At 32.4% G+C, this 24,124-nt stretch overlaps 1 protein-coding gene across 2 annotated transcripts in view; it reads left to right on the plus strand.

Annotated features, from left to right (window-relative positions):
• LOC145668256 (colorectal mutant cancer protein) overlaps positions 1–24,124 on the plus strand; it is a 500,739-nt gene that overhangs the window by 454,276 nt on the left and 22,339 nt on the right. For both annotated transcript variants that reach the window (XM_081735948.1, XM_081735949.1), the window contains exons 5-9: positions 6,357–6,597; positions 10,742–10,905; positions 13,639–13,857; positions 18,025–18,312; positions 20,915–21,510. In XM_081735948.1, the coding sequence (XP_081592074.1) occupies positions 6,357–6,597; positions 10,742–10,905; positions 13,639–13,857; positions 18,025–18,312; positions 20,915–21,510 (1,508 nt within the window). The remainder of the gene's footprint in view (positions 1–6,356; positions 6,598–10,741; positions 10,906–13,638; positions 13,858–18,024; positions 18,313–20,914; positions 21,511–24,124) is intronic.

Below are 24,124 nucleotides of genomic sequence, written 5' to 3' on the forward strand. Positions count from 1 at the left end.
GCGCTTCTTTTATTGTTGTATTTCCTCGCTGAACCTGTTCATGTAACACGATAGGATCACATCATATGTAAACCACCACATAATCAATAAAGAGAATATAAAATGTTAAAATAATATAATATTTAATATATTTTTATAAATATCTTTGAAACCCATATTTTTCGACGCAAACTAAACTAAATGTATTTTGTTTCTTCGTAATTTTGTTGTTTTTAATTTTGCGTAAATTGTTAGAATATACAAGGGTCGTTCAACAAAGACTGATACCAGTGCCGATGGCGGCCAATAAGCGAAGAACGCCCTCGTACAGATATACTTGAACATTGGGTGATGTGAATTGGAAGCAGGTCACATTTGGCGAACATCAGTAGTTTAGTTGAGTGAGGACAGTCGTGCGAAATCAACGTTCCTGCTTTTCCCCTCGAAGTTTAATCATGAACAGTTTTCCAGAACGACAATAGGCGATTAAATTTTGCGTGTTATTGAAGAAAACAGCTACAGAAACTTTTTAGAAACTTGTTTTAAAGCAGCTGATAAAAGATTCCATCCCCAAGAAGAGAAGATACTTCATAGCACTGTGTAAACTGTATCACAATAATATCCGTGTTCATATTGCGGACAAGGTAGTAACATTTCTCTCTAAGAAATCAACCTGAAAGCTGCGAAGGATTCCAAAGACGTTTTCCAAACTCTACGGAAGCTGTGAGGGTGTTAGAGGTTATTTTGAAGCATGTATCTAAAAATGGGTTCGATTTGTAGTGGCGCTAGTTCAAGCGCATTGCTTTGCATGGTGTCTATATTGTACTATGGTGAAAATAGAGCACAACTGAATGAAAGGGTGTCAACCCTTTATTGCAACTCTTTATTGAACAAACTTCGTATTACAAATACATGTTAGTGGTAGAAAATAAGTTACTCAATGATTTATTCATTGAACCGAAAATTTTCTTGAATTATCATTTGTTTATCTTGTAAAACTATTCTTTATATCGTTTGTTTTCCTGCTCATTTGTGGGGCCGCGGTTGCTCAGTGGTAGAGCGTTCACCTCTGGTGCTTGGGGTCCCGGGTTCAAACCCTTTTCCCGCCAAGTGAACTTCGTGGTGGACAAATACCGTGTGCGTGGGTTTTCTCGGGGTTCTCCCATTTCCTCCCACATTCTTCATTCCACCATTTCATTCATCTCTCATCATCACCGTCTCCTTTAGCCTAACCGGCATATAAGTGGGACGTAAAACTCAATAATTTCATTTTTTCCTACTCATTTGTATTTCCATTTTAATATTTGAAAAATCACTAGTTAGAGGTTAAATATTGTATTTTCTTTCTTAAGATACTAGCTGAAATGTCTGGTCTCGGCACTACTGTTGTCCATAAGACGAGGCGAGAAATAAAGTTTCCTCGTGTCGTTCTCGATTCTCGGAAAGCTTTTCTCGTCTCGTTTCCTAAATGTATATACAAAATTTATGGCTTGATTTTCTTCTTAATTTCATCTAGAAGTTATTATTAGAATCCTTCCCCGTTACAAGAAGTCCACGAATAATGTGATATTGTCAACTTTTTAAACCATATTTATACTTGGAGAATATTGTGTAATAACTTGTGTATCTTTAAACGTTGATAAATGCTCCTCATTATGTTCGTATAATCACTTTACCAATTTATAGTTAATTTTACTATAAATTACGTAAGACTAAAAACAGTGTTTGAAATCTAAGACTTGGCTGAACTAGTATTGCCCACGAGGTTGAACAAATTTCTCAAATTTGAAAATACTATTCTCGTCCCATTTTTTTTTTTTTTTTTTTTTTTTTTTTTTGAGACGAGATGAAAAAATTCTCATCTCGTTGGCAACACTGCTTGACACGGGGAGAATAGGTTTGTGGAAAGTAGTATATTTGAACCTTCTTTTTCCCCTTAGGATTCTTATCTAAATCGGGATGAAATAACAAAAACGCAGCTCCACCTACGTGTTTCATAATGACGTAATTTTTGTTCTTTGTGAGGCGGAGAATATAAGAGTTGTTGACTCAACAGATTGAGGCCCTTGTTGGATATTAAAATTACAAGGTTCAAGATGATTTATAAAACAAGATTAAAATCAAAACAGTCAACATTTTCAGAACTGTGCAAACTATCATTGAAAAGAATTTGACATTCTTGCTTAAAATTGCACATCCGATAGGCAAAAGATCTTGGTTACTTTATTGTCATTTTTTAACATAAAAGATTGGTTCATTGGATGAAAGATTCTAACATAAAAGATATACCGAAGATATACAATAACAATAAAATCAAGATTGGCAGTTAGTTTCTTGTCATAAAGTTAAAACAGTGTAATGTTTGTAATAAACGCTTTGTCACTTCTCTTAACATATGTTCATTTTAATTTATTGTAAGACTTTATCGCTCAATATTTCACATTTTGAATTGAGTGCAACTAATATCCACAGATCTGAAACACTATAAATCGATATCCTGATTAATATATTTTTAAAATTAATGTCCACTGCTACGTATATTTGTTATTCAATACCCTTTAAATAAAGAATTTATCAATAAATTTTCTTCTTTCGAATAGTGATTGAAATCCCCAATAAGTTAACCAATATTCGTAGTTACGTGAATAATCATCCTTTTTTAATGTAATAATAATAATAATAATAATAATAATAATAATAATAATAATAATAATAATAATAACTAATAATAATAATAATAATAATAATAATAATAATAATAATAATAATAATAATAATAATAATAATAATAATAATAATAATAATAATAATAATAATAGGATTATAAGAATAAAGTGTCTAATGATGGGAATAATATATTGACACAACTGTAACACATTTACAGTTATAAATGTTTCCCTTGATCAGATTTTATTTTATTTAGCTTATACGTAGTTCCACAGCTGATAATTCGCTTGGTGGTGTTCTGCTATTTGAATATTAAAAGTAATATCCCTGACATGACCTTACAGCACATTTTAGTACTTACACAATAAAAATAAAGATTTTCATGAAAAGCAAACCTAGGATGTTATTCTAAATGTTTGGTTTACTTTATTGTTACAAATTATAATATTTAGTGTCCACATTGGTATGTATATTGCAACTTATAAAAATTAGTATGCTTCATTTTCTCGAAGCTGAAATTAATATTTCAAAAAAACATTCGTTTTCAGTCATTTTTGCGATTTGAGGCATAAAATGCACATGTACCACTTAAAAATGGTTAATTGATCTTAAAATACAATTGATACGATTAATTTTCTAAACTTTAATTTAGAAGAATGAATTTTTAAGTGCCTTAAATAATAAAGATAATTCACATTTTCGAACATTCATCGTAAAATCATTTATTTGCTACGATTGCTAAATTTTTGCTCAGTAGTAATACAACTTCTAGTAAATTGTGTCGTGATCAATATTTACTTGAATTCGGTTGAATACTTTGTATCCAGATGCCGGTATCGTATTGATTTCATTTCAACTTTAATAACATTTTGATCACTTTTAATTTTAACCATAAAATTATTAGTAATATTGAAATTTTCCTGAAGTTGCAGATTTATTGGAGGAAGGAAAAAGAGACTATAAGCGAATTATTTCATATATTGGTTCCGTATATAAACAATTATTTAATAAGACACAGCACTAATATTTGCTATGGCCAGTTAGATTTCTTGCTGATAATTTAGTATACTTATCATTCAGTTTACACTAATGATTAGCAAAATCTCGTAAGTTATCTCTGAGTCTTGATTAATACGAATTTATTATATTTTTCTTATTATTTTAATTACAATTAGTAAACTAGTAATAATTACGAATAACTTTTGCCAGTTATCGGATCATTTGCAAGTCAAATTACACAATATAAACCTATAGATAGTGTAATGAAACAATTATAACAAAACTTTTGTGATATTATATTTCTTTTTTTTTCTTTTTAATAATTACATCCTCTTATTATTGATTATTAAAATGTGTTAACTTTTGTATATGGGCTGTTTGGTATTTCCACTCATAAAAAGATTATCTATATCTATAGATAGATACTGATATATATATATATATATATATATATATATATATATATATATATATATATATATATATATATATATATATATATAAAATAAATGATTCAGTTTGAAGCAGTCGCTGAGTTGTACTGAAACTTACTTCTGTTAGTTGTTTTATCCATTAACTTTTGAATAATTGCATTAAAAAAATAACTTTTGAGAATTTAAAGTAGTTAAATCTTTCTTAAGAATAGGCTTATTATATTTTTCAGGATCTAATTTCTTATCCTCTTCCACAATAATAACAACTCTTTCTCCGTATAGTTTGAAAGGCTTCAAAGATTGACACCACATATAGTTTGTTTATTTCAAGCTCAGAAAGTTTTCTAAACTCAGTTAGCTTATTAGTGTTCTACCTGTTTACAAACTTTACAGTAATTAATTTATTTAACAAAAGTTTATTCAATACTAGCTTTATCTTTCGCTTTTTTTTTTTTTTTTTTTTTTTTTTTTTTTTTTTGCAAATGTAGTTACGTAACAGCTTGTTTTATCTGATAAAATTTTCTATCAACTCCAAATTAGTTTTATCTGTTATTGTCAGGGGTAAAACTGGAACTGGAAAGGTAGGGAGATGCATAACGTCACACCGTCCCCCGTGCCTATCTTTGCTCATTGTAATTCTTTTAGAAAGTGGGGGGATGCCACAGATACTTTCTGGAAGTGAAGGGATGACGCCCCTCGCGTTTCCCTTCACTTTTTATCCCTGGTTATTGTTACTTGTAACTTTAATAAGATAATTAAATACACTCTTCTATTTTCGCAAGTAATTCTTTTACATGTTATGCCTGGTATAAACTTTAAAATAGTTTTTAATATCAAAGTCTAAATTAATTTAAGAGGGAACCTTCAAATTTATTCAATATTAGTATTTTCTCTTGCAATATTATATTCATAGTTTTTTTTTTTTTTTTTTTTTTTTTTTTTTTTTTTTTTTTTTTTTTTTGCAAATATGATTACATAACAGCTAGTTTTATCAGATAAAATGTTCCTCCATTCATTAATATAATGATAATCAGTAGTGTTCTAATTTTTTAACAACCGGTTTTATATACCTAGGTATATATATACTGGAGGGGGAGAGAGAGAGAGAGAAAGTAGATATAACTCTCTTAGAATATAAAGCATTGGTACAAGGTAGACAAAAGCAAATTTTTTACTGGGTACCACAAGTAAAAAGTAAAAATCTACACAGCATCACAAAGGATATATCTTTTGTCTGTGTACAGCGTCACACAATTAGGTAGCACTACTAATATTTGGGAAACGAATTATCCAAGATTAGATTGTTGTCAAAAAGTATTGAAAAGAAATTAAATCAACAATTGTTGATAATGGTATATATGCGTTTCAAATATAAGTAAGCCTCACCACTACACTCATGTGAACCCAGTCCTCATTCCTGATATATGAGCATTTGAAATTAAGAAATAAACGCTTATATTTTGTTCTGAGAGATCATACGTTTAACCCTGTAGCTGTAAGAATTTCTAAAAACATAGATAGTTAAACTAAAATTTACTGTTCCTGGGTATAACTGAGTAAAATATACTGTTAAGTCTGAGTATAACAAACGAATTTGCGAACTGGAAATATTTTAAACAACCGGTTCTGAATATGGACATTAAATTGTCCAAGCACAACAGGAAGTTGTGGTACAAACCATGTGGTTTGAGTGAAAGAGCACCAACTTCAAGAGTGAGAGAGTGTATGGCTATTCTGGAAGCGGATTGGGTTGCATAGTGGTTAACGCATCAGCACGGTACACCGAAGATCCAGGGTTCGAGTGAGTCCCGGTCCAGTCATGCTCTTTTCCATACTTTATGTATCACTAACCAAAATGTTGACTTTCTATATATATATAACATGATCATCTTTCTATTACATTGTGAACAGCCTAATTTTCGAATCAATTCGTTGTACCAATAAAGCTAACTATTCTACGTGATTTGTTAATGTATTTTCAACGATAGGAACTAGTTCCTCGGAGACCCACTACGATTTAGACTGGTTCCCTGACACTATGAAAAAAATCATTAATCTTTTGAATTTGTCTCAGTTTTGATTCTCTTATTGAGTACTTGAGGTATATTTTCACGAATATCAATTGTTCCTTAGGTAAAAAGACAGACTTATGAAACTAGTTATAATATTACAATAATCACGATATCTTTGCAATTATATCAGACCAACACAGTATTTAATTGTACAACAGTGTGTTTGATTCAATTGAGTAATTGTGATTGTTTTTATCTGTTACAGCTAGAAAAAATTCATTTGGTTCGAGATACGGAGGATCGATTAGATCTTCAGGCCCAAAGGTATGAAGAGAGACTTACGGAATTACACTCCGTAATCGCAGAGCTCAGCCGCAAAATTGAGCGCCAAAAATCTCTTGTAATTCAGGAGGAAGAAGAAGAGGAAGCAGAGGCTGAAGCCGAGTGTGATGAGGCAGCTACTCACTCACCAGATACACAGAGTCAGCTGTCACATGATGTTTCAGGTAAAGATTGTAGAAACTGAAAACTAAATTAGTTTTTTTTTTTTTTTTTTTTACAAGCAGTTTAGCTTGGAACTTGCAAGATAAAAAATCAAGTAGGGTAGGGGCACAGTAGCCCAGTGGTACAACGCTTATCTATGGTGCATGCGGTCCTTGTTTCGATCCCAGCCAAGTAAGTTTGTGGTGGACAGTATCGTGCCCGAGTGTTTTCTCAGAGTACTACAGTTTCCTCCCACTTCCTCATTTCACCAATTATTCCGTCATCATTCACTTGTCTCTCTTAGCGTAAAGGGATAATCATGGCACGTTAAACTGAAAGATTTCATTTCATTTCATTCCAAAACATCAAGTGAAAGAAAGATATAAGAAAAGGCCTTGATGAAACTGAGGACAGACTGGATGACAGTGGTAAGAACATTGACACGATAAGCCTGAGCCTAGATTTGATTCTAAGCCCAATCGCGCTTTCCCCTGGTGTGGTGGAAAACTTGATTGATTTCTGATAAATGCATACATAACTTAAATAACTTTCTTACCCGGAATCTCAAGTACTAGTGATTCACTTGGACAGTTTCAGTGTGCTCTTTAGTAACATCTTAAAATTGCTAAACTGTACCCCGTGCCGCGCCGCATTGATACAAAAATGGTGCACACTAAAAGTCTTAAGTGATTCACTAATATTTGAGATATAAAGCAAGAATGTTTTTACTTAGACATTTATTATTCCGGTATATTTGAAGTTCATTTGGTATGTTCTGATTTCCACAAATCTGATAGAATCGGAAAACTTGACTTTTGTGTAACTGCAAATATCAGGATGATAAAGACTGACATTGTATACACTAAAGTGTAAAAGAAGCCGGCATAAAAAAATAAAAAAAAAAAAAGATTTTTGGTTACTTTCTTATTCAAATAGCACCTTTGTTTTCGTGTAGTGGATTGTACAATTTTAAAAATGCGTTTACAACATCCACTACTTGTGAGTCCTATTTTCAATCCCGGGCTGACTGTCCTAATCGATTTTCAGACTGGTATTTCTTTGGTAGCCAACCAGTGTACATTATGGAACTCAGCATATCACAAGTGTTAATTTGGTTGTCTAATCACTTTAATCAAGTAGTTCAAAGTTATACATCTTTCCGTATGTGTTCTACAGGTCGCCTAAATTCGAACTAGCAGGCAAGGAAAAGTAATTGTAATCAACCAAGAAACAGTTACAAAACTAATTTAGATCTGATATAAAATTTCGCTTACGTTTCGTTTGTATTAGGAAACACTATTGTGAGCTTTAGATATTCTATTAAAACTTTATATAAATTTATTCTACAAAACTAAAGCTATTAACAGAAGTTTTAGGTATGATGTTAGTTTAATAGTAGTAGAAGTTCGTTATGCACACAATTACTTCTTTTTTATTTTTACACCGGTCAATATGTTTGATATAGGAAAATTGGATATTGCGTTTCTAACAAAGGCCCCCTCAATTTTAACGACCTCAGTAGTATGTATACATAAATTTATTTGAAGTATATAGATAGATATATTTATTCCATGCAATCATTTACATAAAATGTATCTTTAGCTCCTGAAATATTATTAATTAAAGTTTTAGTTCATGCATAAATTGTGAAAGATAATGTTCCAAAATTGATTACATGTTCAGAACAGTTATTGTTAACATTATTAAACATTTTACTAAAACATTTTTTGTTGTTGAACATTATTCTGATATATAGCTCTAGAAACAATTCGTTGGAACTAGAAATTCCACATCGTTCACTGATTTACCATTTTTCATTTCCTATCGGGTGTTCTATTTTCTTTTGATTCTTAAGTTTTTCGTGTTTTGTTTTTTTTTTCTTTTCTTTCTTCCGAATGCAGTAATGTCTTCTCGTGTGTCAATGAGGAACGAAAGGTAGAACATATTCTTAATTAATATCGAAATGTTCAAATGAGTCCAAAATTTCCCAGGCAAAAACGCGTGGAGAAAACTTCTTTTTTTTTTTTTTTCGTGCCCTTTCATATCTAGCGTATGCCAATTTAATTTTGTCCCAAATTAAATTTATTAATTTGATCTCAAGGCACTTAATCATGGGGAAAAAATTACGTTCAATAATAATTATGTCTCATTACTACGAAAAGAATTAATATTAAAGTGAATCGAAGATGATCTGTTCTTTTCAGTATTAGACCTAAACTTTAAATTCTTTGAGACTTTAAACCTAATATTATTGAAATAACAATTTCCGTAGAAATCTTTGTTACATCATTCTTCATTCTACAAAATAACTTTAAATACTTCTTAATCTACTAAAACTCAATACTTCATCAACAGAATGCTCATAGCTTCAATTACAATAATTGACAATTTTTAAAATCAACTATCCATCAACTTCCATTTCTAATATCAATAAACGTAATCACATACACAAACTCTTTTTGTAGTATTTCAACCTGTGTATGTCAGTTGTATTAAATATCTTTTGTCTTGATAACTTCTCTCACATGATTCTCTCAAAATTATCATAACTTCTCTTAACATTCATTCACTCATAAAGTCAAAGACTTGTTGCTGCAGCCATAACTTCACTATTCTCAGCCATCCACTTGCACTGCATCTCACTTTAAGTAGTGCATTTTAATTCAAGAATACCAACTATACACTGTTTGGGTTATTCGAAATTCTTAAGGAATCTCTAGTATCGTCTACCTTTTCATTTTTTACATACCTAGAAGAGTATTATAAGGTAAAATAAATGTCCAATATCTAGCAAAACAGGAAATTTGATTTTAGAAGTGTGAAAATTCAAAATGTGTCCCAAATCTGGGAAATTTGTTTTAGTTTCTGGGGAAGGCATCTTCCGCAGAAACAAATCAGCTCGAAATTGAAGTTACTCATTGGTAGTAAACTTGAAAGGAATTCAAATTTATTCATACTATTTGTTCACCTCAAGTCTTCAACTCTCTTGCAAATTGCCTGCACGACAGCGACCTCTCTTAAGTCACGTAGGACTTAGCACAACCTGCGGCAACTATTAGCCTGATTGTGTACTATTAAGAGCATGCCTAGTAGTCTTCCTTGTATAGTAAGGATTACCTGCAGAGTCACTTTGGTAGCCAAAATTTATGACTGTTCCATACCACTTAGAACTTCAAGTCTCATCATCTTTTCTTTTTGTTTTTGTTTATTTTAATGTTTGTATTACTTTTATTGATTGATTAAATATAAACTGTTTAAACGTTAATGGTATCTAACTACTTGTGTGTGTAATGAGTTACAAAATTTTAAACGTGCAAATTTGTATCCAGTGCAAGTGAAATTCCATCTCATGTATTCATATAGTACTTAGTAACAATTTAATTTTTTCTATTGTCGGATGTGCTGTACTTCCGGAATAGTGCAATATTTTCAGACTTTGTTACAATTGCTTTTCATTAACTTCAATAAAATATAATAGAAACGCAGTTTGAGTGTTGCAAAACACTTTGTTTCAAAATGTAAACTGTTTTTTTAGTTATATGATTTGTAAGCACATAAAATGTGAAAATGTAAAGCAGTCGAAGGTTCCCATGAAACAGTTTATTTACCGAACCACAATTTCCTTAACTTCATTTAGAGAATATTATAAAAGTAGCATAACACACTGAATAGGAAAAATTGTTTCAAGAAGTGTGAAGCAACAATTTTCAAAACTGATATGTAACGTTGTAGAATTGATTCAAAACATTTTTGTGAAGTCCTATCTGTAACCTTATGTACGAAGTTACATATTATTAAATACATTAAATCTGATATATATATAGAATTTTATATCGTGCTTTAGTCTTTTTAATTGTAATAGTATTTGAATTTGATTACAATGGAAGTGTCACAGTAAATATTTGGATACTTCTGGGGCTTTTCGTTATTAATCTGCTAAGTTGGATTTAATCATAGACGAATGTAATGAGTAAGCATTTCTAGATTTTAGTTTTGTTCACGTTTGGTTTTAGATTTTTGCACTATGAATGATCAATATTATTTATTATTTATAAAAATAGTTACGAAAACTGTGATATTCAAAGAGTAGGTAATATGTGAACTGTTAATTATTTGTCAAATTGATTTTTTCTTTTTTTAATATTATTATTCTTTTCTTTTATTCAGAGAACGATTACAATGACTTGAGTCGAGATGTGGAGGGCTCCACCACGAATCCTGTGGAAGAGTCTGAACTTCAAGACCAGGAAGCGAATGACCGAACAGCATGTAGTGTCTCACGTGGAGATGCCGATTCCAGCAGTGCTGACATCGATGCTCGGGCTGTGGAGGTATTAAACTATGCACATAGTGTAAGAAAAATTTCAGGAACTGATGCTTGGATGATTACAAGTGGGACAAAAATATGCTCTCTTAAACTTGGCTTCAAAAAAATGTCGATGAGCTTAATTAAACTACACCAAGAATGAACCAAGGATAATTAAACACCAAAGAGAGAAAATAGTTTGTTTCTTTAAAAAAGATTGCTGAGATTCCAGAACGCCGATGTTTCTGGGTCTACAGAGAAGAAGGGAGGAGGGGAGAATTGATATTTAAATTCAAACCAATGTATAACAGGTTGCTCAATGTGTAGTAGGCATGGGATAAGGGAAAGTAAGACCCATTCTGCTTTTCTTAGTAGCTACCACCCATGTTGAAAACTGTTAGTATAACCTTTTGAATGTTAGCAGATAATGTTTTTGGCGCTACTGTTTCCTAAATGAAGCGCACATATTTTGGAACAGTTTTGTTCTATTTGATGTAAGAAATCATTTATCAAATATGGTACATTTTCATAAATGGGAGTTCTCTCCCGAAAATACTAATTTTTTAAAAACTTTTCAACCGATGAACTTTACTTACCAAATTTCACTCCAACAGCAGAAAATTACTTTTCGATATAATATGTTCTAACGTTTCACTTTTTGTTTATTTTTTTAATATTTTTCCTTGGAAAGTTGCTGTAGTGTACGAGTAAACTTCGAAATTTTACACGCTTCACTTCGGGGTAACATTCTGCATCAGACTTATTATGTGTGTGAGTTTGAAACAGCTGCAAGCATAATTCTTCTGTACACTAAGGCTTTTAATGAAGATTAAATTTTCTTTCTTTCTTTCTTTCTTTTTTTTTTTTTTTTTTTTTTTTAAAAAAGACAATCTTTTATCCATAATCGTGATACTTAAAAGTTTCATGAGAAAAGTTAATCCTTACATAAAGTGGAAAAACGTTTTCGCGGAAATAATGATTTTTTTTTTTTTAATTGTTCATGAGTTCAAGAACATTTTGTAACCAAACTGTTCTTCAATTTATTTTTATGAAACAACTACACCAGCCATGTAATGTGTAAAATATCTGTTTTTGAAGAAGGGTTTACATTTCCATTACTATACTTGCAATTGTGAGATTTCAGGTAATGCATGTGCACAGAGCTGGTTAGAAAAGAATGTATACACAGTTTAATACACGGTATCCGGGTATTGTTTTCGAATTTCAGTTATCATTACAATGTGTTGTATCATGTGTCCTCAACTGATGTTGACACTCTCATAATTGTAACGTAATAATGAAACAAAATGGCTGGTGCATGCATGACATTTGAGGATCAGAAGTCAACTCTCAACTGGTATTTCAAATTTCAGTATTCAACTGGAAATTGTTCGGCCTATTTTTTTTATTTTCTTCTTCTTTCTTCATAATTCAGTTTTTGCTGTTTCTATCAGTACTGTAATTTTCATTCACACGAAATGTTTGACGTCGTACATAAAGTAAGGCCGTCTAAAAATTTAAGATAAGTGAATCTAGTACTTCGATATCTCGAAATTACAAAGTGAAACGTTAGCAAGTTATTAAACATGAAATAGGATGGAAGAACATGAAATAGGATGGAACAAAAGTTTTGTATCCAAAATACATTTGCTTTCTTTGAGTGGAGACACTGGAAAGTCATTATTAAAACTAGATGGTATTGGCAGTTCATCGTTCAACCAAATTTATGAAGGCAATTTGGAGTTTCTTCAATGAAGGAAATGGCGTTTTTCTTCTTTAAGTCACCTTACTTCTCGCTCTCATTATTAAAATTCAATCACGTCATGCTTCAATTATCGCTGAAATGTGAACAAAATTATAATAGGAACTGTCAGATAAGTTCGCCATATTGACTAGTACCATATTGTGGGGTGTTGATGAAATATTTATTTATGGAATTTAAACAAAATTGCCATCCAATAATAATAATAATAATAATAATAATAATAATAATAAATTAACTTCCCAAGAGTAAACTAACCCTTATGCATTTTTCAAGAGAAATAATTTACGTTATATTGTAGAGCCGTTTTTGAGAAAACAGGCTTAAAAAAAAAATCATTCTCAAAAGTAGGTTGTTTCTTCTGGAAAACAAAATTAAATTCGAAAATTGCATTTTTAAATTTTCACTCTCCAGTAAATTATTCTTAGTTCTGGGGGCAGGAAGAAAATTCAATCCCCTCCTCTGGATAATCTTATAGAGAACATAAGTTAATTTTGGCCCGGATACGTTAAAAACAGGATAGCCTGCAGGTGTACATACATGGGAAAAGACCAATGGACATCCAAAATTCCGTAACTTTCTGAGCATGTAGATGACATGAAACATGTATAAATCTGTAATTTTAACAATCACATGACTTCCTTGTCTCTCTCAAATGTATGAGTAAGAAAGAAGAAAAAAAAAAGATCATAAATAGCAATAGGAGACTCGCGATGTAGTAACAGCATAAGTACAAACTTAAAATTATCAGTTAGTCGGCATAATAACTTCAGGAATTTGTGGCAGGTTATAAATGTGTGGATTTTTTCAGCATCTGTTTATAATTACCATCTTTACCATTATGATAATGCTTCAGAAGAAGCATGCTTTAACACACATTAACGTAATAAGCTTTACCATGCTTTAACTTAAGAGCAATATAATGAAGGTTAGACATGAATAATTTTATAAAGGGAAAAAAAGTACGCTTATACTTCTTTATAACTATATTTATAGGCTGGGAGGAACATAGAAGACTTGGATCAACCTTTGAATAAGGAGACAGGAACATCATGTCACAGCCTCCAGATGGCTGCTCTTCATGAAGAGTTGAGTCAATTGAGATCGGAAAACCTTGCATTGCAAGAGCAACTGGGCTGTCAGGAAGCTGAATTAAATCGAGCTCGGGCATTAATTGGAGGGCTTCGTGATGAAAGGGATCGACTTCGAAAGAAGGTAACTATATATATATTTAATGATTTCTTTTAGTAATATTAAATATGATCTTTTTCTTTTCATCGGTAACATTTGTATGTTTTTCTTTTTTTCCATCTCTACCTGTTGTACAGAAATGCTAGTGAGTAATTAAATATTACAAGAGAATAGGCCAGTAAAAATAAAACCAAAAGAGTTAACTACTAATTGATAAAATGGAATGCATACCTATTACAGAAAATAACAATTCTCATACCTAAAAACATTGAAAAGTCAAAAAGTATTTTACATTCGAATGTTTCACATGTATACCAAATAATAATATATTTATTCCAAATGAAAGTGGGTATTGATAAAAGTATCAAATATAGGCCCAATGAAACCTCGAAACATGGCTAGGGGTCAATAAGGCAATTACTTCATACATTTCTCTTTTTAAATCAGAACCAATATAATTTTCACATTACCCTACAAGAATGGAAATTGTAATGTTATATTTAACACTAGTATTCTGTGTCCAGTTTTAAAATGTTGAGAATTGGAATGAAATATTATACTGTAATTACGTAAAGAATCAATGGAAAATGCGTTATCAGAAGACATACAGAATTCCTCACATGTCGGCAAGCGATATGCATACGATTTAGTGGTTTCAGGTCTTTTATTCATTTGACGAAATTTCCAATAGTGCTGTGTTACCACTTCTACCAAATCTAGAGTAATTTTATTCTTACCTTTTGAGGCACAATCAAATTAATGAAACCGTTATATGTATTTTTAAATGTACAATTGACTTAATCGAAAGAAATGTCTTTATGTTCGAATTCTTTTCACAGGTTCCTTTAAGTCTCTTCGAGAAAGTGGAAGAATTAATTATAATTCTTTGAGAACAATATTCTTAGAGAGGCGGTCTTACGATAGGGTTGTAGTCTGCAGTGTTTCAATTATGTAAATATTAGTTACACCTTCCCGTTTTGCTGGACTGAAATTCTACTACGTAACTAGTATATAATGAATGAAAAAAATTCAAAGATAAGAGATACCGTACATTTCGATCGAGCCGACGATCCAAATAAAGGAAATTTTCAGAAAATTGATTTATACCTGAACCACGCCAACCAATAAAGTGATTCTAATACTAAAATATGGCCCATCAAGTCTTTTGTCGACGTTAGTAAAACGACATACTATATGGCGATTGCCCCATACACCTTAATCCACAAGTAAGGTTACGTATTTAGCCATTGCTACAGTAGGACGTCAAAAATCCGAACGCGGTCCCTAGAAGCTTCTTACATTTTGTCTTAGCGCTAGCGATAAACAAACAATAGGGTTGTCCGTCGGCGGACCGAGGCAATGACCTTGGTGTGTCCTTCAGTCGGTCAGTGTCAGTGATCAAGGTTGAGTGCGTTGTGCTGTCGTTCGTTCGCTTTAGTTCTGTTTAATTTGTTACGTTATGGTATCGTCCACGACAAAGACATTAAAAAGGAAACGTACATTTCTTACAATAGGAAATAAAGTGGGGATTTTGAACAGACTTGAAAAGGGGGGAAGTGGATCGTTCTTTGCGAAAGTGTACGGAGTGTGAAAGACTACGACTTCGGACATTAAAAAGAAGAAAGATGAAATTTTGAATTTTGCGTCCAAAGTAGACTCTGATGACGGATCTGAAAAAGGAAGACAACAAGGACAGCAAATGACAAGTCGCTTGAAGAAACTGCGTATTTGTGGTCTACTCAAAGACGTAGTTGAGGCGAACCCTTGATCTGCGAAAAAGCCCTTAATTTTAATGAACAATTAGGCGGTCCTGCTAATTTCAAAGCGAGCACCGGTTGGTTAAAAAATTTGCAGGCAAGGAAGGCATGGAATAAGAGAACTAAATGTGGAAGGTAAAAGTTTATCTGCTGATGGTTCTGCTGCGGAGTCTTTTAAGACAAAATTTCATGATTTTGTAAGCAAAAGTGGCTTTGCTAGAGAAGACTTGTATAACTGTGATGAAACAGGGATGAATTGGAAAGCTCTGTCTCGAAAATCATTAGCTTCCAGCCGAGAATCAGCTGCCCCTGGTTTCAAAGTCAGCAAAGAGCGGATTACGGCAATGGTTTGTGCAAATGCTAGTGGTGAACATGCATTGCCCCTATTGATTATTGGAAAAAGTAAGAAACCAATATGCTTCAAAAACGTAGCCCAACTTCTCATGAATTTCAGAGCTCAGAAAAGTGCATGGATGAATAGTGATATTTTTACAGACTAGTACAAAAATGTGTTCATACCAGATGTAAAAAAAATACCGTAAAGAGAAGAAACTTCATGGAAAAGTGTTGCTAATAATGGACAATGCGCCAACGCATCCATCTGTTGAAATGCTAAACCCAATTGATGGAGGATTCGAAGTTATGTTCCTCCCACGTAGCAACACCCTATTAATCCAGCCAATGATCAAGGTATCATTGAAAAAATGAAGAGAATGTACAGGTTACAAATGCTGCGTAGGCTTCTCTTGGCTGAAGATAACGCAGAAAGTGTTGTTGAGATTTCCAAAAAAAAAAAAAAAAAAAAAAAAAACTCAATTTAAAAGACTCTTCCTACATGGTAGCCGATTCATGGGATGTTCTTACAAAAGAAAACCTTAGAAAAGGATGGAACAAGCTTTGGCCTGACAACAAAACAACTGGAGAAGACAACGAAAATGAGACAGAAACGGCTGAAAATGATACTGACGTATCAAATTTATGCGAGTCTATTCCTGGTTTTCAAGGTTGTGACGAAAATGACGTTGCGGAACGGTTGGATATTGACAGAAATGACATGGGCTATGAAATCCTCAGTGACATTAACATTGCTAACTCGGTACAAGTGTCTGAAGGTCAAAACGACAGTGAAAGTGAAGACGACTTTGCAGATTACGTCGTCTACCATGCCGGTGCCCCTTCGCACGCTGAAGCATTCACGGCATTGGAGACAGTAATGTCTTGGTACGAAGCACAGCCGGAAAGTAATCAGGCTCAACTTTTGCTATTAAAACTAATTAAGGATTTGACAGGCAGAAAAAGAGTATCAAAGCTTACTCAGTCGAAAATTAGTGTTTTTTTTTTTTTTTTTTTTTTTTGTTTTTTTATGAGCTTTTCAGTATTTTCGTAGGGAAAAATGACAGTACAGTACACTAATTCAACTTTCTTTGTGTGAAGTCAGTGTTTTTACAAAAGCTCATTCATATGTAATTGTTTGTCATACATGTTTTTATTTTCCCTTAGGCCTATACAAGTTTAGTTTTAAGTGTGAGTTACAAGAACAGTGTAATTTAGTGTACGAGCAGGTTCTTCAGAAACATTAAATGTAAGTAGCCTTACGTACAGTATTGTAATTACTGTATGTACTGTATAACCACTGTATCGATAAAAGAGCATACCATACCGTACAGTATATTTAAGCCTAAATGGCATTTTCGAGGTCATTTTCGAAAATCCGAACTACCTGTGATCCTAATTAGTTCGGATTTTCGACTTCCTACTGTATTTGACCATGTGTCTTTCCTTTTCTCGACTCTTAGTACACTGCAGGACTTGGGTCAATGTTCTTCTAATTGCAGAAGAGGAGAGTTACCTTTTATGTTTTCTTTCTTTATTTTTTACATACGGAGAATGTAATTTTTGGACGAAAATTTTTGTTAAGCAACAGAATTCATACCGTTAAGTATATCTCTACTGTAAATACTTCATTGTAAATCAGATTTAACATGTTAGGATATAAACAGTAATACAAGGATAAACTCACATTCATTAAAAAAAAGCAACAACAAAGCAAACTTCAAATATTGCTTCCCCTGTTCTTTGTGTTTAATAGGTATGTTTGAACCAAATATCTGGCAAAAGATTTGTAGTCATTTAGAGTTCGTAGCAGTATTGATAGTGTTGCCATAGTTGGTTATTCAAATCTCGAGCATTTGAGAAATATGTTACGTATATACATACAGTCTAAATCTTTGGTGTATGTAAAGTTGCAAACGAAATACAACTCAATATTTCAAGATTATCGATCGGATAACTTGTCAAAAATTATGATCGTTTCGTATGATGATTGTTCCAAATATATATATTGTCCTTATTATGAAAGCAGGGTTACGTGCTGTATATAGTTATATCAACATTAATTAATCAAAAGTATTGTTTATTTTCTTTTAAATTTTAGATCCGTGAGCTGCAGACGAAAATGCAGCAACAGCAGCAGCAGTTACAACAGCACCAACAGCAGCAGCAGGAGCTTCAACAACAACAGTCTCAGGTTCCTCATCCACCCCAAGTGCATGCGTCCCCCGAGCATCCTCCAGGGAAAAACGTTACCTCTTCCGTCGCTATCAACCTTTCCGTCGTTCCTCGAGATGAAATGCCTGTGCTGAAGATGGCTGAACGAGTCAAACTCAGGAAAATGGAAAGTGGCGATCGACATGTTACAGGCTCTGAACTCTCGAGTCTAGGGGTAAGCATACTTTCATATATGTATATTAGAAGAAGGATGGTACTTTAGAAGGAGAGTGTATAAGCTTAATGATGCTGAGTATAGTGTTTTCTTAAATTCAAAGGCATATTAAGAAATTATATATATATTTCGTAATTCAAAATATTCAGAACCGTTCATTTAATATTAATAAAAATGACAGACGGCTAATAAATAATAGTGTTGTTAATTGAAAATTTGCATGTTTCTTAATAATTCGAGATCACATGCTTAGATACTTCAATGAACTGGATCGTTTCTTCTTTTCGTACGCTTTCAACCCAGTAGATAAGCTAGTAATTATTGGTACAAAAAGAAAGAAAAGTAAAATTTTCAATATAGACAGAAAAAAAATGAAAATCAATCAGTGTTTGACGGTTGGTATGTAATTTTGTTTATATAAACTTATCATCCATAAAGTGAGATAATTCTGATCTAGAGTAAGACATACTTGGTCAATTTAATCACTATTACAAAAATATGTTTCAGTATCTGGACAAGTATATCAATTAGTGAGGAAACTCACGATATAATGCCAATTTTAATAACGTATCCTAAATATTAAGATTTTCAGAATATAAAATAATATTCTAAACTCTTTACGATTAGCTCATTTCAAATTGTGATTCCTGAGTAATTCTTGCGCTTTCAAGCTTTCTGCTCTTTATTGGAGTCTTATTTGTGGAGGTTAAGAATAGGAATAAGTGAAATACAAACGTCAAAGAAATATCAAGGAACGGACTCACGGGGAAGAACAGTGAAGATACATCTTGTCCTATCTATTGCTGTTATCACTCGTCAAGTGTTGTAGCGGCTCACTGTTAAATGGTGGGGTCAAGTTGAGTGTTTGTTAATTTGAGAAGAGAAGGATGCCAATTCAAGGTGGTGATTTTATTATTATTGTGCCAGTATTAAATGTATTTTTTTTTATCACAATTTCCCATTCGTTATTCAACCAACCCATATCTATGTTAAGTTTTGGCTGTTTTAAGAGAACCAAATTTAAAAATAAAAGTCTTGCACTTCAGTTTTGGCTCCAAATAAAATTCTTGCGTCTACATTGTTGTGTTAAGTTTATTTTAAATGTTTAGAAAGACGTAAAGCTGGATGTTTTGTTTTTGCATCTCCAAGATGTTCTTTTAAACCATTCTTAATTATTTTTTTAGTGATACTTGCTAGCTCTCCAGGCAGCTGCTGTATTTTATCTTATAGACTCCATTTTTTTTTTTTTTTTTTTAAATTGAAATCCATATAATAGCTTTTAATTGTGTAATGTTTATCCAAAGGTTTGGGAATTTGTAATTCTGTGTACAAATTACCGAAGAAAAAACTTATTCAGTATTACTGAACTTAAGAGCTATTACGTAGGTCTTAAGGAAAGATCAGGAGTCTATGAGATATAACGAACTTTAAAAAAAAAAAATAAAATAAATTTAAAAAATCTAATTACACTAAAAATACGTGTGTCTAAGCTCACCATAAAGTGGTAGAAACACAACAACCAGTTTCAAATCTTTACAACACAACATTGTAAACTCAAGAATCTTATTTGGAGCTAAAAATGAAATTCAGATGATTGCTATTATTTTAAACAACACATAGATAAGGGTTGTTTAAATAATGAGTGGGAGACTGTGATTGAAATTCATATTCAGCACTGAAACAATAACAGCAAAAACACCAACACGAATTCGCAACCGTCTCTTTCCAAACAACGAAACACACAATGTGACCCTTTCCCTCAGTTTACAGCTAGGCCCACCACCACTTGACAAGTGATAACAGCAATAGATAGGACAAGGTGTATCTTCACTTTGTTCTTCCCCGGTGAGTTCATTCCTGTATATTTCCCTTATTTTTTCTCTTACTCGTATTTTTATTTTCCGTCGACAAGGCTTCAGGGAACAACCGAATCTTTAAAACTGCAAGAATTATTCAGGAATCAGAATTTAGTGTAAGTAAGACGATTGTTATAATTCCTGAGCGCGTTAGCACGCTATCTTTATAATTGAATCGATGATTGTAAAGAGGACCTGAATTCATTCAATGTAAATTTGAGATATTAAAGAACAATTATTTAAATCCAGGACTTCAGACTTTTCTATTTATAGCGTTTACACCATTGTAACACCTTCGACACCTACCCTTTTTGTATAAAAAGTTGTTTATACTCCTAAAGAAGCAGAAAATTTCGTACACCGAATTTCAGAAAAATGTAACTCGGATTCTTTCTACAGTCATTGATTTAATTAGATTCAATAAAGGAATGTAAAAGCTAAATAGTGTGTTTCACAGTACATAATCTGAAGTAACTAAAAATTGTTCGTATATGAGATTGTTTGGTTCTAATAGAAAGCAATATATTTCAACCTACTTTTCTCTGATCTTTCTCAGAATATAAGTTTGTTAAGTTTTGATAAGAGTAGAAACCTCTAATATATCAGTGAAACTTAGTCTGAACATAGGATTCATTCCCTTGTTCCTTGAATAAGATATAAAAAAATGAATGAGTAGCTTGATTCTCGTCTCGAAAATTTAAAGCAGTAAATAAGTATTTATTTGATTTGTGTGTGTTTTCTTTCAGCTTTCAAATACAAAAGTGGCGGAACATTTGGTACAGGAGCTGCAAGAGGAGTCGAGTATGCAAGAGATCTGCCATTCGTTAGGAACAGCGGGCTGTCAGCTTTCTGAAAGCAAAATACGTGAGTTTGAAATCGAAACAGAAAGACTAAATAGCAGGATCGAGCACTTGAAGGCACAGAACGATGTTCTAGCACTGACTCTGGAGGAATCGAAAACTCAGTGTGATAGATTAAGTTTGTTAGTTGGTAAATATGAGTCGAACAATACAGCTTTACAGTTGGCGCTAGGCTATAGTGATCAAGCTATTGAAGCGTATGATGTGTTAGTAGCGTTGTTAGAAAGTGAACTAGGATTGTTGTTAGCCAATTGCCGAGCAGCTGGGATAGGGCGAGTGGTGAAAAATAGTGAGGACGAAGATAACGAAGAGGCGGAAGTGAGTGCGTTGTTGAAACGAGCCAATGAGAATCGACGCTCAGCAGAGACTGTTGCTAGGCATTTACTTGCAAGACTCGATCGAAATAATGGACTAAATCCTGGTGCACCTCCTTCCAACGTTCCACCATGGGAAGATGTTTCGTTATATAGCCATACAACTAGGTATGTAGTCACCGCTTTTTGTTCTTATTTATCACTCTTGTTAAACTATTGAATTTAGGTATAGCGTAGTAATAAAGTCAAATACTGTTTCTCAAACAGAAAAGGAATCAGCAAAGCAATCTATAAATTTATCTAAAGACAGAAATTGTCACATTTTTAAACAAGTTACTAAAAAGGCAAGTGAAAACACGAACTCCGTTGGTTGCGTCTGTAAGAATTTTCTTGAACAGTTTCGACTATTTGTCATTGTTCTCCAGGTTAAGTCACTCAATAAAGATCGAGTCATTTTAACATATTTTTCACTTTTGGTGCAAGGGTTCAAAATCGGAATGGGGCTTAAACTGGTTGTTTACGTAGAAAAAAAATACAGTGATTTCTTTATGAAATAACTGACAATTTAACAGTTCTTCTGTGTATACTTACACTGTGAGTGTCCTGAAGAAATTAACATATGAGAGTCTCTCTTAGGATTTGCTTTTTCTTTTCTTCATGTAACTTTCTGTGCAAAAATTAAAAATTAAATTACAAGAATTGTTAAGTCGTCAGTTATTTCATAAATAGATCATTGTATTTTTTTTTCTAAATAAACACGCAGTTTAACAAGAAGTCTCATTTCAATTTTTAACACTTGCATCAGAAGTACAAAATGTATTCGTAAAGTAATTCGATCTACAATGAGTGATTTAACCTGGTTATGGCTGAAACGGTACAGTAAAGCTCTCATAGACCATATCAACGGGATTAATGTTTTCATTTGCTTTTTTAGTAATTTGATTAAAAATTTATTGTTAGACATTTTTGAGCAACGACATTTATACATTTGTATCTAATAATCTATTAATTTTTGTGAAGTGAAGATCATTATCTAGCTTTGTATGAGAAATACTAAATAGTATACTCTTTTGGCTTTGTTTGTTAGAGACAGTAGTCGGAACAAAATTAATCTGATAAAACCAATACGGGTATAAATGTTGCGAATATTGAAGTTGATATACTAGAAATAGAAAAGAAATATGATTGAATGGCTGAACTCGAGATTCATAAGCTCGAGATTATTTAAAATAAAGTAAAGTGTTCTGATACATCCAGGGGCACATAAAATTTGTAGAATATATTTATAATGTGAGAATCATAGAATGAAGATAATATTGGCATTTCATAGTTAAATCATAGATGGTCTATGGTATTGGTACAGGTATATGGTGTGTATAGTCTGGAATCTACAGGTCATAGCATTGAATGCAACATAAACAAAACTGCATCGAAGACCATTGTATCATAAGATAATAAATAACATTTGAGTAATGGGGAACCATTAAAGATTAGCTAAATGCGACTTGCGAATGTCGGAAGGTCGGAGGGAAATCAAAATAAATAAACAAAAACTAAAGCTATTCTAGTTTTAAAATGAAAGTAAGTTTTGCCCCCAAATTGAATTAAATTGTATAAAAGAGCCTAAAATCTAATGGAAATGGGTTTAAACCTAGTACATGTTCCAACTGGGGCAAAGCTCAGAAACTGGTAGTTTTTCTGTTGTAATCCGCCAAGTGCATTTTGAGTATAATCTCATATTCTTTTGAAAAAAGTTTAGATCAAATTTATATGAGAGAATAATTTATTTTCTTTTTTAAAAAAATCTATTAAAATGGATTTTTTTCTGCAGCTAAAAAAAATGTGTTCAATAAACATTTCTTTATTGGAATAAAAGCAGAAATATTTACTTTTCTGTATAATGGTGGTGTTTGAATGGTTCATATTTAAGTGTATGTTAATCACATTCTGCAGAAAATATAACAGTATTATCAAATTACTTGTGGCCTATTTATGCTATTAAGTGTTTCTTTTCCGTGGGGAGGAATAAAATAATCATTGACACATTAATCTTAACCCTAAGAGACTTAATAAGAAAGGAAGGGGTTATCTATAAATCAAAAGGACATTGTATATACGTATGTTTTCATTGGAATCTCAGAGCAGTTATAGACCACTTGTCGAAATTTGTAGATTCGATGGAACTGGCTGATGGGGTAAAAGGTTTAGCAGAATTTGTAGTAAGAATAGAATGATAACTAACTTCTTTTAATTACTTAATGATTTTCATGAAATAAGGTGAATTTGCCGCTTTTAACAATGTCTCATCGAAAAATTCATTTAGGATCAAGAAGAGTAATGATCTCAAAGAATAGTGATCTTTCGAACTCAGGTCAACGAGATTCCTAAGCCAAAGGTTGTATATGTTCAGATGTTTTTCATTGATATTATCTCTCGTGGGTGGATACGAGCCTCTCAGATAAGCTTATAGACAAATAGTGGGCTTTTCTAATCCAGAGGGTTTTATATGTTGCTAGTTTCCATTAGTATTATCTCTTATAAGCGAATAATGGATCTCTCAGCTAAGCTTATAGGCTAATAAGGGGCTTCCCTAAGCCAAAAAGTTTCACATTTCAGCTATTTTCCTATGGTCTTATATAAGCGAATAACGGGTCTTTCAACTAGTTATAAATATTTATTTTAATAGCATATTACTTACAAAAAATGCAATGTGTAGTCAATTTCTTTAACACAAGAGCAAATCTTGAAACCCCAAGAACCCATTTGCACCTCACAACATAAA

This window comes from Thermobia domestica, chromosome 13 (assembly GCF_964235325.1).
Source record: "Thermobia domestica chromosome 13, izTheDome1.hap1.1, whole genome shotgun sequence".
In the NCBI taxonomy this organism is placed as follows: domain Eukaryota; kingdom Metazoa; phylum Arthropoda; class Insecta; order Zygentoma; family Lepismatidae; genus Thermobia; species Thermobia domestica.